Below are 15,058 nucleotides of genomic sequence, written 5' to 3' on the forward strand. Positions count from 1 at the left end.
AAAATAGTATATAGAACTAGAAGGTTCCCCCCACTTTTTCCTTTTTCTATGATGACTTGTTTTTATATCACACTAAAATTTTCCAATATTTCTTTTTCTTTTCCCACCTTAACTACAGTATTTTACCAACTTTTTATTTTTAAGTTTTTTCCTTTTTGACTTTCATATTACTACAATTACATGTCTTAGATATAGTTTTCACTTCTAGATTCCCTTCAACGTATTCAATTTAATTTTGGGAGCTATACGAGATACGGGTTTTTGTTTTATGTTTTTTGTTTTTTTCTGCCTTGTTTTCTTTTACAATGTTGGAAGCTAATATCTTCTAAAACAAGACCAGCATACACCCAGGATCAAGTGGAATACTGTGCTGGTTCATTCTGTGAAATTATATTCTCTCTTCCTTCCCATTCTGCCTCCCTCTTTTATCTTGTTTATGTTTTGGTGGTCAATATTGGGGTTTTCTATAAGTATTGCTGGTCTATATAAATTTGGGATTGAGCATCTTCTAACATACAGAACAAAGTACACTCAGAACTAAGAGAATCACCTTCTAGGACCCCTCAGGTAGACTACATTCTCTCCACTATCACTTCTTCACCACCACCATCCCTCAGCATACCCGCTTTTTAATTTTTTTTTCTTTTTAAATTTTTCTTTTTTCTTCTTTGTGGGTTTTGGCCTTTTATTTTTACTACTTTGTTTTAAAATTTGTTTTTCACCTTAGTGGGCCTTTTATTTTGTTCTGATCTTCTTTTTCATTTTCTGGTCTCTAACCTCTTTGAAATCATATATGGTGTATTTTACTTAGGTTGTGGTTGATATTTTTGACTCATCCCGCTCGTACAGCCACTCTTTACTGGACAAGATGACTAGAAGGAAGAATTCATCACAAAAGAAAGAACCGGAAACAGTACTCTCTGCCACAGAGTTACAGAATATGGATTTCAACATAATGTCAGAAAGTCAATTCAGAAGCACAATTATAAAGCTACTAGTGGCTCTGGAAAAAAAGCATAAAGGACTCTAGATACTTTGTTTTTGCAGAATTGAGATCTCATCAGGCTGAAATTAAAACCAGACTAAATGAGATGCAATCCAAACTGAATTTCCTAACTGCTAGGGTTAATGAGGTGAAAGAGAGAGTGAGTGACATAGAAGACAAGTTGATGGTAAGGAAGGAAGTTGAGGAAAAAAAGAGAAAAACAATTAAGAGACCATGAGGAAAGGCTTAGGGAAATAAATGATAGCCTGAGAAGGAAGAACTTACTTATAATTGGGGTTCCAGAAGAGGCCGAGAGGGAGAAAGGACCACAAAGTATATTTGAACAAATAATAGCTGAGAATTTCCCTAATCTGGGGAGGGAAACAGGCATTCAGATCCAAAAGATAGAGAGGACCCCCCTAAAAATCAATAAAAACTGTTCAACACCTCAACATTTAATAGTGAAACTTGCAAATTCCAAAGATAAAGAGAAAATCCTTAAAGCAGCGAGAGACAAGAGAATCTTAACTTATATGGGGAGAAATATCAGATTAACAGCAGCCCTCTCCACAGAGACCTGGCAGGCCAGAAAGGGCTGGCATGATATATTCAGAGTACTAAATGAGAAAAACATGCAGCCAAGAATACTTTATCCAACAAGGCTGTCATTCAGAATAGAAAGAGAGATAAAGAGCTTCCAAGACACACAGAAACTGAAAGAATATGTGACCACCAAACCAGCTCTGCAAGAAATATTAAGGGGGACCCTGTAAAAGAAAGAGGAAGCCCAAAGAAATAATCCACAAAAACAGGGACTGAATAAGTATTACAATAACACTAAATTCATCTTTCAATAGTGACTCTGAATGTGAATGGGCTAAATGATCCCATGAAAAGACACAGGGTATCAGACTGGATAAAAAAGCAAGACCCATCTATATGCTGTCTACAAGAGACTCATTTTAGACCTAAGGACACCTCTAACCTGAAAATGAAGGGATGGAGAACCATTTACCATTCAAATGGTCCTCAAAAGAAACCTGGGGTAGCAATCCTCAGATAGATTAGAGTTTATACCAAAAACTGTAGTAAGAGATGAAAAGGGACACTATATCATACTTAAAGGGTCTATCCAACAAGAAGACCTAACAATCATGAATATTTATGCTACCAAGTACATCAATCAATTAATAACCAAAGTAAAGAGATACGTAGATAATAATACACTAATAGTAGGAGACTTTAACATGTCCTTTTCTGCAAATGACAGATTTTCTAAGCAGAACATCACCAAAGAAACAAGGGCCTTAAGTGATACAATGGACCAGATGGATTTCACAGATATATACAGAACTTTGCATCCGAACGCAACTGAATACACATTCTTCTCAAGTGCACATGGAACTTTCTCCAGAGTAGACCAAATACTGGACCACAAATCAGGTCTCAACCAATACCAAAAGATTGGGATTATCCCCTGCCTATCTTCAGACCACCAATGCTTTGAAACTAGAATTCAATCACAAGAAGAAATTTGGAAGAAACTCAAACACATGGAGGTTAAAGAGCATCCTACTAAAAGATAAATGGGTCAACCAGGAAATTTAGAGAAGAATTAAAAAGATTCATAGAAACTAATGAAAATGAAGAAACAACTGTTCAAAATTTTTGGGATATAGCAAAAGTGGTCCTAAGAGGGAAATACATTGAAATACAAGCCTCCCTCAAAAAACTGGAAAAAAACTCAAATACACAAGCTAACCTCACACCTAAATTGGAGAAAGAATAGCAAGTAAAACCTATGCAAAGCAGGAGGAGAGAGATAATAAAGATTCAAGCAGAACTCAATGAAATAGAGACCAGAAGAAATGTAGAACAGATCAACAAAACCATGAGTTGGTTCTTTATAAGAATAAGATAGATAAACCCCTAGCCAGCCTTTTTAAAAAGAAAAAAGACTCAAGTTAATAAAATCACAAAAGAGGAGAGATCACAAACAATACCCAGGAAATACAAACAATTTTTAAAATGTGTTATGAGCAGCTATATGCCAACAAATTAGGCAATCTAGAAGAAATAGATGCATTTCTGGAAAATCACAAATTACCAAAATTGGAACAGGAAGAAATAGAAAACCTGAACAGGCCAATAACCAGCAAGGAAATTGAAGCAGTCATCAAACACCTCCCTAGACACAAAAGTCCAGGGCCAGATGGTTTCCTAGGGGAATTCTATCAAACATTTAAAGAAGAAATAATACCTATTCTACTAAAGTTGTTCCAAAGGATAGAAAGGGATGGAATACTTCTAACTCATTTTATGAGGTCAGCATCACCTTGATTCCTAAACCAGACAAAGACTCCACCAAAACGGAGAATTATAGACCAATATCCCTGATGAACAAGATGCAAAAGTTCTCACCACGATACTAGCCAATAGGATCTAATAGTAGTAGATTAAGAAGATTACTCACCATGACCAAGTGGGATTTATCCCCAGGATGCAAGGCTGGTTCAACACTTGTAAAACAATCAATGTGATAGATCACATCAACAAGAGAAAAAAGAAACACTATCCTCTCAATAGATGCAGAGAAAGCATTTGACAAAATATAGCATCCACTCCTAAACAAAACTCTTCAGAGTGTAGGGATACAGGGAACATTCCTCAAGATCTTAAAAGCCATCTGTGAAAAAGCCCACAGCAAATATAATTATCAATGGGGAAAAACTGAGAGCCTTTTCCCTATGATCAGGAACATGACAGGGATGTCCACTCTCATCACTGTTAGTAAACATAGTACTAGAAGTCCTAGCCTCAGCAATCAGACAATAAAAAGAAACAAAAGGCAATCAAATTGGCAAAGAAGAAGTCAAACTCTCCCTCTTCTCATCTGACATGATACTGTATATAGAAAACCCAAAAGACTCCACTCCAAGATTGCTAGAACTCACAGCAATTCAGCAATGTGGCAAGATACAAAATCAATGTCCATAAATCAGTGGCATTTCTATACAGTGAAATGAGACTGAAGAAAGAGAAATTAAGGAGTCAATCCCATTTACAATTGCACCCAAAACCATAAGATACCTAGGAATAAACCTAATCAAAGAGTTAAAGGATCTATACCCTAAAAACTACAGAACACTTCTGAAAGAAATTTAGGAAGACACAGAGATGGAAAAACGTTCCATGCTCATGGATTAAAAGAATAAATATTGGGAAAATGTCTGTGCCATCCAGGGCAATGTACACATTTAATGCAATCCCTATCAAAATACCATGGACTTTCTTCACAGAGTTGGAACAAATAATCTTAAGATTTGTGTGGAACCATAAAAGATCCCAAATAGCCAAGGGAATATTGAAAAAGAAAACCAATGCCAGGGGCATTACAATGCCGGATTTCAAGCTGTATTACAAAGCTGTGCTCATCAAGACAGTTTGGTACTGGCACAAAAACAGACATAAAGATTAATGGAACAGAATAGAGAACTCAGAAACGGATCCTCAACTCTATGGTCAACTAATATTCAACAAAGCAAGAAAGGATATCTACTTCTGGAAAAAGGACAGTCTATTCAATAAATGGTGTTGGGAAAATTGGACAGTCACATGCAGAAGAATGAAACTAGATCATTCTCTTACACCATACAAAGATAAACTCAAAACGGATGAAAGATCTGAATGTGAGACCAAAATGAATCAAAATCCTAGAGAACACAGGCAACATCCTTTTTGAACTTGACTACAGTAACTTCTTGAAAGGTATATCTATGAAGGCAAAGGAAACAAAAGCAAAAATGAACTATTGGGACTTAGTCAAGATAAAAAGCTTCTGCACAGCAAAAGCAACAGTCAACAAAACTAAAAGACAACTACAGAATGGGAGAAGATATTTGCAAATGACATATCAGATAAAGGGCTAGTATCCAAGATCTACTAAGAACTTATTAGACTCAACAGCAAAGAAACAAACAATCCAATCATAAATAGGCAAAAGACACGAACAGAAATTTCACCAAAGAAGACATATACATGGCCAACAGGCACATGAGAAAATGCTCCGCATCACTTGCCATCAGGGAAATGCAAGTCAAAACCACAATGAGACCACCTCACACCAGTGAGAATGGCGAAAATTAACAAAACCGGAAACAACAAATGTTGGAGAGGATGTGGAGAAAGGGGAACCCTCTTGTACTGTTGGTGGGAATACAAACTGGTATAGCCACTCTGGAAAACTGTGGAAGTTCTTCAAAGAGTTAAAAAGAGAGCTACCCTACGACCCAGCAATTTCACTACTTATTTACCCCAAGGATACAGATGTAGTGAAACTTTGGGACACCTGCACCCCAATGTTCATAGCAGCAATGTCCACAGTAGCCAAACTGTGGAAGGAGCCTCGGTGTCCATCGAAAGATGAATGGATAAAGAAGATGTGGTCTATGTATACAATGGAATATTACTCAGGCATTAGAAAACACAAACATCCACCATTTGCTTCAATGTGGATGGAACTCGAGGGTATTATGCTGAGTGAAGTAAGTCAATTTGAGAAGGAAAATCTCATATGGTTTCATTCATATGGGGAATATAAGAAATAGTGAAAGGGATTATAAGAAAAAGGAGGGAAAATGAGTGGGAAAAATTAGAGAGGGAGACAAACTATAAGAGACCCCTAACCCTGGGAAACAAACAAAGGGTTGTGGAAGGAGAGGTGAGTGGGAATGAGGTAACTGGGTGACAGGCACTGAGAAGGGCACTTGATGGGGTGAGCACTGGGTATTATATAGTGTATATTGGCAAACTGAACTTCAATAAAAAAAATAAAAATAAAAAATAAAAATAAAAGTAAATAAAGCAGTAATAAAGCTACAGTATAACAAAGAAAAGGGAAAGCTTCACTTTATATAAAGTTAACATAACCCTGAAACAAAACCTGACCAAAAGAGCATACAAATAATAGAACCACAACCTCATCTCAGTATAAATTTAATAAAACTTCTTAATAAAATGTAAGCAATTCTAATTCATTGCTGTATTGAAATTGTATTATTATATGAGCAATTGATTCCCAGAATGTAAGAACAGTTTAATGCTTCAAGGCTTGTTAATATAATTACTCTCAAAAATAGAAAAAAGGGATCTTTTTTCTTAATGAGCCTGCCAAAAGACTTCCTGATTTTACTATCTTTTCAAAGAATAAGCTTTGATTTCATTGATTTTTTTCTATTGGTTTCCTGTTTTCAATTTAATCAATTTTGGCTCTAGTTTTATTTCTTTTCTTGTTTACTTCAGATTTAATTTGTTATTTTCTTTCTAGTATCTAAAGTGAAAGCTAAAAAAAAAAAAAAGTGAAAGCTAAGATGACTAGTTTTAGATATTTCTTTCTTATATATGCATTCAATGCCATAAGCTGCCCCTAAATAGTGCTTTCACTTATATCCCACGAATTTTGGTAAGTTAAATTTGTTTTCATTTCTATTTAGTTCAAAATATTTAAAAATTTCTCAAGATATTTTCTTTGATTCATGTGTTACTTAGAAATATTTTAGAATTTTTCCAGCTGTATTACTGGTGTTGACATCTAATTTAATTCCACTGTGGCCTGAGAGCTGCCACGGTAGGTTTCCTACTCTCATAAATTTCTTAGGGATTTGTTACGGTTTGTTTTATGGACCAGAATATGTGGTCTAGTTTGGTAGATGTTCCATGTGAGGTTGAGCAGAATGCATATTCTGCTGTTATATGAAGTAGTCTGTAGATATGCCTTATATCCATGTGACTGATGATGTTGAGCTCATCTATGTCCTTACTGGTTTTATGCCTCCTGAATTCATTCACTTCTGAAACAGGGGTGTTGACATTTCCGTCTATAATAGATTCATCTATTTTTTCCTTGCAGTGCAAGGAAATGGTTTTGCTAAGATCAGAGTGAAGAAAAAGAGGCATCAGATTCAGATTATAATTTAGTGTTACAGAAATAGGACATCAATTTAATCCCAATTCTCTCACTTTGACAGACACATTATCACAGCTAAGAGTTGCTGAGCACTTTAAAAATATATGCATATACTCCTTACATAAAACCACTGAGATACGGTTTTATAGATAGGAAAATTAAGGTCCAAAGAGATTAAATATTTTGTTCAGCATTACATGGCTAGTAATTCATGAGGCTAGGGGTTAAAATCAAGCAGTCCAACTACAGCTGGTACAAGGATTACCCTTGCTAACACTTCTGCTCAGATGGTTAGCCCAGGCCCATCATCATCCCATTCCAACCTAAATATCTGTGGAGCTACCCCTGAGCCTCTCCTATGCCATTTATAAGATAGAGGGTCTGGGTACCTAACCATGTCTCCCATGCAGATGACTGATACATCTTGTCCAGCTGTGCAGCCCTTCCTAAATATTTGAACTCTTTCCTGATAGATTTCTTCTCCCCACTAAAATTAATCTTCCCTTTCCTTCCAGAATGATGAAGAAGTCTACATTAGCTTCCTACTAGTAAGAAAGAGAATTAAGAATACTAGGTTTGAAGGATAGCCAGTTTTCACTCCACGTCAAAGAAAGTACATAAACTAACACTTCTGTTAAACCTAAAAAGAAGAAAATTAATTCAACTTCACAAATATGAAATCAAACCCTACCTTTAGACCCTCCAGTTCATTTTCCAGTTGCTTAGAATAATGCTCACTCTGTTCACGCAGTTTCCTATCTTTAGATGCTTCAGCAGCCACAGCTTCTGTATGAACTTCCAGCTTTAAAATAAAATGAAAAAAGCAGATGTCATGGTTATAATTGTTTTTCCAATAAAACGCTTTTCCCCATGGGAATTTACCTTGTAACAAGAAGATAACTCAAATGTTGATATCATATTAAATAAAATTACTAAGCTAAAAAAAAAAAAACCGTTTTCAACAATTAAAGAATGAGACATGATTTCACTCATCTGGAAAAAGCAGCTTTAATCACTACCCCGTGAGCACTAGAAAATCTGCCTGACTACTAACCTCTTTTTTGGCTCTCTCTGTTCTGCGCAGTTCTTGCCTTAAGCTTTCAACTTTTTGCATCACCAGGTCCACCTCTTCTTCCTTATCTCGGACATGGCGAGCAAGTTTCTGTTTTTGGGTGTGCAATTCTGTTAGCCGCTCATTGATCTCCATGAATTCCTGCATGGCCAGTTTCCTCTGACAGTGTGCGTCTTTCAGCTCTTTGGACTGGTTTTTTAATCGCTCACTAGCCTGGACTAGTTCCTACAGTTTTGTAAAAAGAATATAAGTTACCAATTCTGCAAGCTAGGGACCAATTTTGGCCATCAAAGTAGCTATCATGAAGTCAAGAAGAGCCAAAATTATTCATCTCAGGACAAAATTAAAAGAAATTTACTACTTCTGAAAAGATATTAAAACCAAGGTGATCTATTCATATTCTCAATTTCTGATGCTACCATGCTGTGATGAAGAGTTGATTTAATTCCAGTACCTTAGTTTCCACAAATAAATAAAGAGTATAGGAATACCAAATAGGATGGTTAAAATAAAGATTTTGTGAAATATAATCATTACAAATGATAAAAAACAAGGAATGCTCTTATGTGGAGGTTTAGGCCAGAAGCAAGGAGGAAAGGCTAAATAAACTCCCAGATCAAAGTGAGAAACTTGGGAGTGAAAGCACTCAAGTCTGCCTTCTGGCAAAAGGAAATGCAAACTGTTTTTGAGGAAAGAGTCTCAACAAAATGTAGGATTTTTACGAGCACGAAAATATGACTTCACCATAGATTTCCTAAACACCCAAAGAACAAACAACCATAGCAAAGAACAGAAACAATAAAAACAAACTCCAATGATATTTGGACATTAGAATTATCAAATATTAACCTAAAATTGACATGTATGAAACATCTGAGGAAGTAAAAATAAATAATAAAAATAGGAAAATGACAAAAGACTACTAAAAACGACCGGGCAGATTTATAAAACAACTGTGCAGAACATTTAGAAATGAAAAAATGGAAGTGTTTAAATTAAAGACTTGAGTCCATCAATGCAGTAAGCGCTACATTTATAAAGAAAAAAATGTTAAAGCTGAAATCCAGAAATTAAAAAAATATATTGTATAGTACCAAATAAAAATAAATGTCCTTAAATCAATGAAAAAAAGACAAATCACCTATTCTCCATCCTTAAAAACAAAAACAGACTAAGAAGTAACAATAGAAACACAGAGGAAAATGTTTCTAATGAGGTAAGAAAATAATTAAACTTGTATATCCAGAAAAATCCCTTTCAAGTATGAGGCTAAAATAATTAGATTCATATAAACAAAAACTGACAGAGCTTATCACGATCAGATCTCCGCTAAATAGGAACCTCTAAAGATTTACTTCAAGAAAAGGAAAAATAATTTTAAAAGCAAATGGCAGAGAAATGGAGGACTAAGAAACTGGTAAACATAAATGTGCATGTAAACAAACGTGTATGAGACTGTATTATAAAAATGTCTCATTTGGACAGCAGAAAAAATGATACAAGTAAAATATTAGTGAAAAACCACACTGAAGTTGGGATGAGGTAACAGAGTTAAAGGTCCCTAAATTGATTGGGAGGTGTGGCTTAAGATAGTAAATTTAGACTTTGTTAAATATGCATGATAAAATTCAAGACCAACTACTAGAAATTGTTACAAGTAGCAAGTAAAGTGGAAACAAAAACACACATTTCAATTAAAATTCAAGAAAAAAACTTGCAAGATGAAAACAATTTTGGAGAATGGTTGCACAACAATGTGAATGTACTGTACACTACCTAATTGTACATTTTAAAAATGGTTAGCACAGATTTTATAAAATAGATATTTTACCACAATTTTTAAAAGGTGAGAAAGGAAGCAAAGATAGGCACAGAAAAAGCATGACAAGTATAAAGCAGAAAGTAAGGTGGTAGAAACATATCTACATACATTAGTAGTCAAAATAAATATGAAAGAGCGAAGGCTGTTATAATAAATTACAAAATAATATCTAGACGTTAATTAAAAAAAGCATTAAGGAGAATGTCCTACGCAATGATAAAATTCAATACTAGAAAGAAATGCTATTCTAAACTTTTATGTATTCCACAAGGTACACTCAAAATAGATTACAAAGAAATTCCAAGATCATTGAAAAATTGGTAAACACATGATCATAAAGAGAAATTTCAATTTGACAATCATTAATAAACAAAGCAGTTAAAACATAGTGAATATGATCAAGAAGATGATTAAGCTTCATATGTAGAAGCTTGCATCCAATATTGGAAACATACATTCTTCTCAAGTACACAGTGAACATTTAAAAATGGTTGGTGCCTGGCTTGTTCAGTTGGTAAAGTGTGTGACTCCTGATCTCAGGGTTGTAAGTTCAAGTCTCATGTTGGGTGTAGAGATTACTTAAAAATAAAATCTTAAAAAATAATAATAATAAAGATAAATAAAAGGTAAAAAATGGAACAGTCTGTCTAAGCTGTGAAACAAGTCTCAGCAGATTTCAAAGAACAGATATTAAAAATCAAATTCTTTAATATCATCATTAAAACAGAAATCAAAAATAAAAAAGCTAATAAATTCCACAACAACTCACTGGTCAAGGAGAAAAGTCATAAAGAGTGCTAAAATATTTAGAACTTAAAAAAGGTGAAAAATAAAAAAATAAAAATATTGAGTACATATATTATAACTTGAAGATGCAATAAAAGGTTTACCTAGAAGATTTATAGCTAAATACTTATATTGAAACTAAAAAAATAAAAAGTAAAAAAAAATAAAAGGTTTTAATTCAATGAAATTCCACATAAAAAGAGAGAGAAAACACATTAATACTTCTGCCAATATGAGAAGATAATAAAAATCAGGACATAAACTAATGAAACAGAAATGTTAGGATAATGAACATCAACAAAGGCAAAAGCTGGTTCTTTGAGAAAAATAATAAATAGGAAAATAAAACAAGAAAGTATCTGGTGAGATCAAGGAGAGAAGAATAAATGCAAAAAGAAATAATATTAAGAAAGAAAAAAGGTTGTAACTACAAATCCAGAAGAGATCAAAAAAGCTAACAAAAAAATACAATGAAACACTTATGCTAGTAAATTTGCTAACTTTTGAAATTAATGAATTCCTATAAAAATACAATTTATCAAAATTGTTTCACCAAGAAATAGAAGGCTAAATAGTCCTTTAATAATTAAAGTACCTAAATCAATAGTTAACAAACATTCCCTATCCACTCTGTGGGAGAGAATTTCCAAACTCAGGTGGTTTCACAAGTGACTCCTTCAGTGTTTCAAGGAATAAAAATTCCTCTTATACAACAATTTATAAAGAAGAGAAAAAGAGGCAATTCTACCCAACTCATTCTATGAGACCAGTGTAACCTTAATATCATAAAAACATCAGAATAGAAAAAAATGACAAGCCAATCTTACTGAGGAAAACAAAAAATCCAACCAAAAAAAGACATAAGCAAATCAACTCCAGTGACATATAAGTTGATAAGCATGAACTCTGGACCTTGACTCCTTGTGTTGAAATTCCAGCTCCACCACTTTCTAGCTCTATGAAGTTGAGCAAGCGTACTTGACCTCTCTGTGCTTGGTCTCATCATTTATAAAATGAGAATAGAATAATACCACCTAAATCACAAGGCTCTTATAAAGATTAAGTGATCTAATACATGTAAAGCACTCCAGTAACAATGCTATTTCATTGTTTCATAGCTAGCATGTTATTATTTAGGAGATAATACACATTATTTATTAACCCAGAAATGCAAAAATGTTTAACATTAGAAAAAGTCCATCGGGGCACCTGGGTGGCTCAGGTGGTTAAGCATCTGCCTTCAGCTCAGGTCATGATCCCAGGGTCCTGGGATCAAGCCCCGCATCAGCTCCCTGCTCAGAGGGGAGTCTGCTTCTCCCTCTCCCTATCCCCCCCACCCCCACCCCCCCCGTTAATGCTTGCTCTGTCAATCTCTCAAATAAATAAATAAAATCTTTTAAAAAAAAAAAGAAAGAAAAAGTCCATCAATGCAATTTACCAAACCAAGTTATTAAAGGACAATTATATAAATACATCAATAGATATTAACAAATTCCTAGAAATTAGCTGCAACAGTGTACAGAAAAGTGCATTTATTAAGTCCAATACTCATTCTTGATAAAAATGATTAGCAAAATAGGAAGAGAACTTTCTTAACCTGATAAAAAATATTTACCAAAAACTTACATAAAACATTAGTGGTGAAACAGTAAAGGCATTTTCTTTGAAATCAGGAATAAGACAGGGAAGCCTGCTATCACGAGTTCTATTCAACACTGTACTGTGGGTTCTAGCTAGTATAGTAAGACAAGGAAAGAAAGAAAGGTCATAAAACCAAAGGAAGAAACAAAACTGTCATTATTTTCAGAGAACCATAAAGAATCTCAAATATTAGTACAATTAATAAGAATTTAGCCATGTTGTCGAAGCAAAATATAATTTTAAAGATACCATTTAAAATATGAAAAAATAGAATAATAAATTTAAAGAAAGAGAAATAAGACATGCATAAAATTTTATGGAAAAACATTTAAAAATGTTTTTGGTATATGGAGAATACACCATGTTTCTGGATAGAAAGACTGTGGGGCTCTAGAGAAAATATTTTTATGTTTTTCTACAAATAGACCTTCGTAAACAAATTTTACTGAAATTTGGGACCTGGGCTCACAGCAAGCCTTGTAGTTTAGGACTAATTTAGAATAAGCAACTCCACAGCAATTTAACTGCTGGAAATATGTGCTTACACTTCGACGGGGGTGGGGAGAGAGAGAGGAGCCTGGATCAGGGAGTGATCCCCTTTATAGAGCTTGAGACTCTGGGCTTATCTTTCCACTGGAGTGATTCATTTATATTCTAAAGAGTCCACTTCCGATCCTTCTCTTTACATTTCCAAGGAGACTCTCAGAAGGGTGGGTGGAATTGGCAAGGAGGAGGGGAATAGGAAGCATCCGCCATTCTCCTTTATAGGAAAGCTCAAGACTCACTTTTTCGGGGTTCCTCACATCCACAAGAGATTCCATACATGTAGGGTTTCGTCTATGTAGCTCTCATTGCACTGCCCCAGAGGTAAGAATTAGCATACAGAGGAAGGATGTGGTTATTTCTGCTCTATGTATATCACAATACTACACTCTGCTCTTGAAATCTGTGTGTGAGTTTGGAATGATATTAATAAATATGAATTTTAAGAACTTAAAGATTCAATGCTATAATGATGTCAGTTATCTTGAAATTACTCTACAGATTTAATGCAACTTTCATCAAAATCCCATCAGTTTTTAAGGCATGAGATATAGACTCATTCATAAATGGAAGTGTAACATATGACAGAAGTGACATCACACATCACTGTGGGAAAGAGAGCCTATTTAGTAAATGAGCAACTGGTTAGCTACACAGAAAAAACTGAAATTGGATCCTTATCTCAGATGATATGAAAAAATAAATTTCTGCTGTATTAAAAATTTAAATATGAAAGATCGAACTTTAAAACCTCAAAATAAAAAGTGAGCACTTTTTTTAAGAAAGTAAGCACTTTTAACCTCAGATTTTTACACAAGCCAGCAAAACTTTAAAAAGAGTGATAAATTTGACTACATTAAAACTAAGAATTTCTGTTATACAAAAGATCCCATTAAAGAAAGTGAAAAGACAAGCACTGAGATATCTGTAACATACACAACTGACGAAAGATTAATATAAAATTTTCAAGAATTCTTAACCAACCAATAAGAAAAAGACAACCCAAGAGAAAAATATACAAAGGGGATTGAGAGGCACTTCACACTTCACTGAAGAAATATAAATGATAGATAGGCATATGTAAGAGACTCAACCTCATTAGTAGTTAGAGAAGTGACTTATAACAACACATAATTCTAGACTCAAATGTCAATTTCAACTAGGTTGGCCAAAATAATATACATCTAATAATATGAAGTATTGTTGAGTATACACTAGGTGGTGGGAGTGGGAGTATAAATCAGTATAATCAGTGGAAAGTGATTTGGCATTATCATAAAAATAGAATATTTGCATTACTTATGACCCAGTTATTCTCCTAGTGTTTGTATATGCAAGTGTATGCATTTCAGCATATTGTTCATGAATATTCATTTATAGTAGTGGTCAAGTATAAGCAACCTTGATGTCTATATATAAAAAAAATGGAATAACTAACTTCTGGAGTGTTCACATAATGGTATACTATATAGCAACTAAATGAATGCTCTTAGAAATATAAGTGAAATAGACAAATAGCAAAAAACTGCATATACTATTTTACAAAGCTCAGAAACAAGCAACACTAAATAATATATATACATATTTAATTTCCTATGGGATTAAAAATTCTTTAGCCACCAAGTTTAATGGCTATATACTATTTCATCATATGAACTGGTTGGGCATTTCGGTTATTTCTAATATTTTTCTTTTATAAATGTGGTGAGAAATTTCTCTGTAACTCTTTGTTTAAATGTCTGATTATCTTTTTTTTTTTTTTTAAGATTTTATTTATTTATTCATGAGAGACACAGAGAGAGAGGCAGAGACATAGGCAGAGGGAGAAGCAGGCTCCATCCAGGAAGCTCAATGTGGGACTCAATTCCGGGACTCCGGGATCACACCCTAAGCCGAAGGCAGAAGACACTCAACCACTGAGCCACCCAGGCATCCCTGATTATCTTCTTAAATTAAATTTCGACAAATGGGAGTTTACTATGTCAAATATTTCAGTATTTTAAGGTTTTAAATACTTTTTGCAAATTAGCTTTCCAGAAATAATGTATCAGATTATAATTTCATCTTTAATATTTGTCACTGGTGTTTTTATTTTTACTGAAATATAATTAACACAGAATGTTATATTAGTTTCAGGTGTATGACACAGCATCAACAATTCTATACCTTACTCAGGGCTCACCATGAGAAATGAGAAATGTAGCTACCGTTTGTCACCATATAAGTTTATTTTATTATATATGA

At 34.0% G+C, this 15,058-nt stretch overlaps 1 protein-coding gene across 22 annotated transcripts in view; it reads right to left on the reverse strand.

Moving 5' to 3' along the window:
- CDC42BPA (CDC42 binding protein kinase alpha) overlaps window positions 1-15,058 on the reverse strand; it is a 309,696-nt gene that overhangs the window by 106,121 nt on the left and 188,517 nt on the right. For 19 of the 22 annotated variants that reach the window (XR_013381712.1, XM_077901337.1, XM_077901329.1 and 16 more), the window contains 2 exons: window positions 8,005-8,247; window positions 7,642-7,752 (listed from right to left, as the gene is read on the reverse strand). Coding sequence is in view for 21 of the 22 variants with exons in the window: in XM_077901337.1 (XP_077757463.1) it covers window positions 7,642-7,752; window positions 8,005-8,247 (354 nt within the window). In the remaining variant the exon portion in view is untranslated. The remainder of the gene's footprint in view (window positions 1-7,641; window positions 7,753-8,004; window positions 8,248-15,058) is intronic. The other 3 variants (XM_077901341.1, XM_077901340.1, XM_077901348.1) reach the window with 1 other exon arrangement.

This window comes from Canis aureus, chromosome 6 (genome assembly GCF_053574225.1).
Source record: "Canis aureus isolate CA01 chromosome 6, VMU_Caureus_v.1.0, whole genome shotgun sequence".
In the NCBI taxonomy this organism is placed as follows: Eukaryota; Metazoa; Chordata; class Mammalia; order Carnivora; family Canidae; genus Canis; species Canis aureus.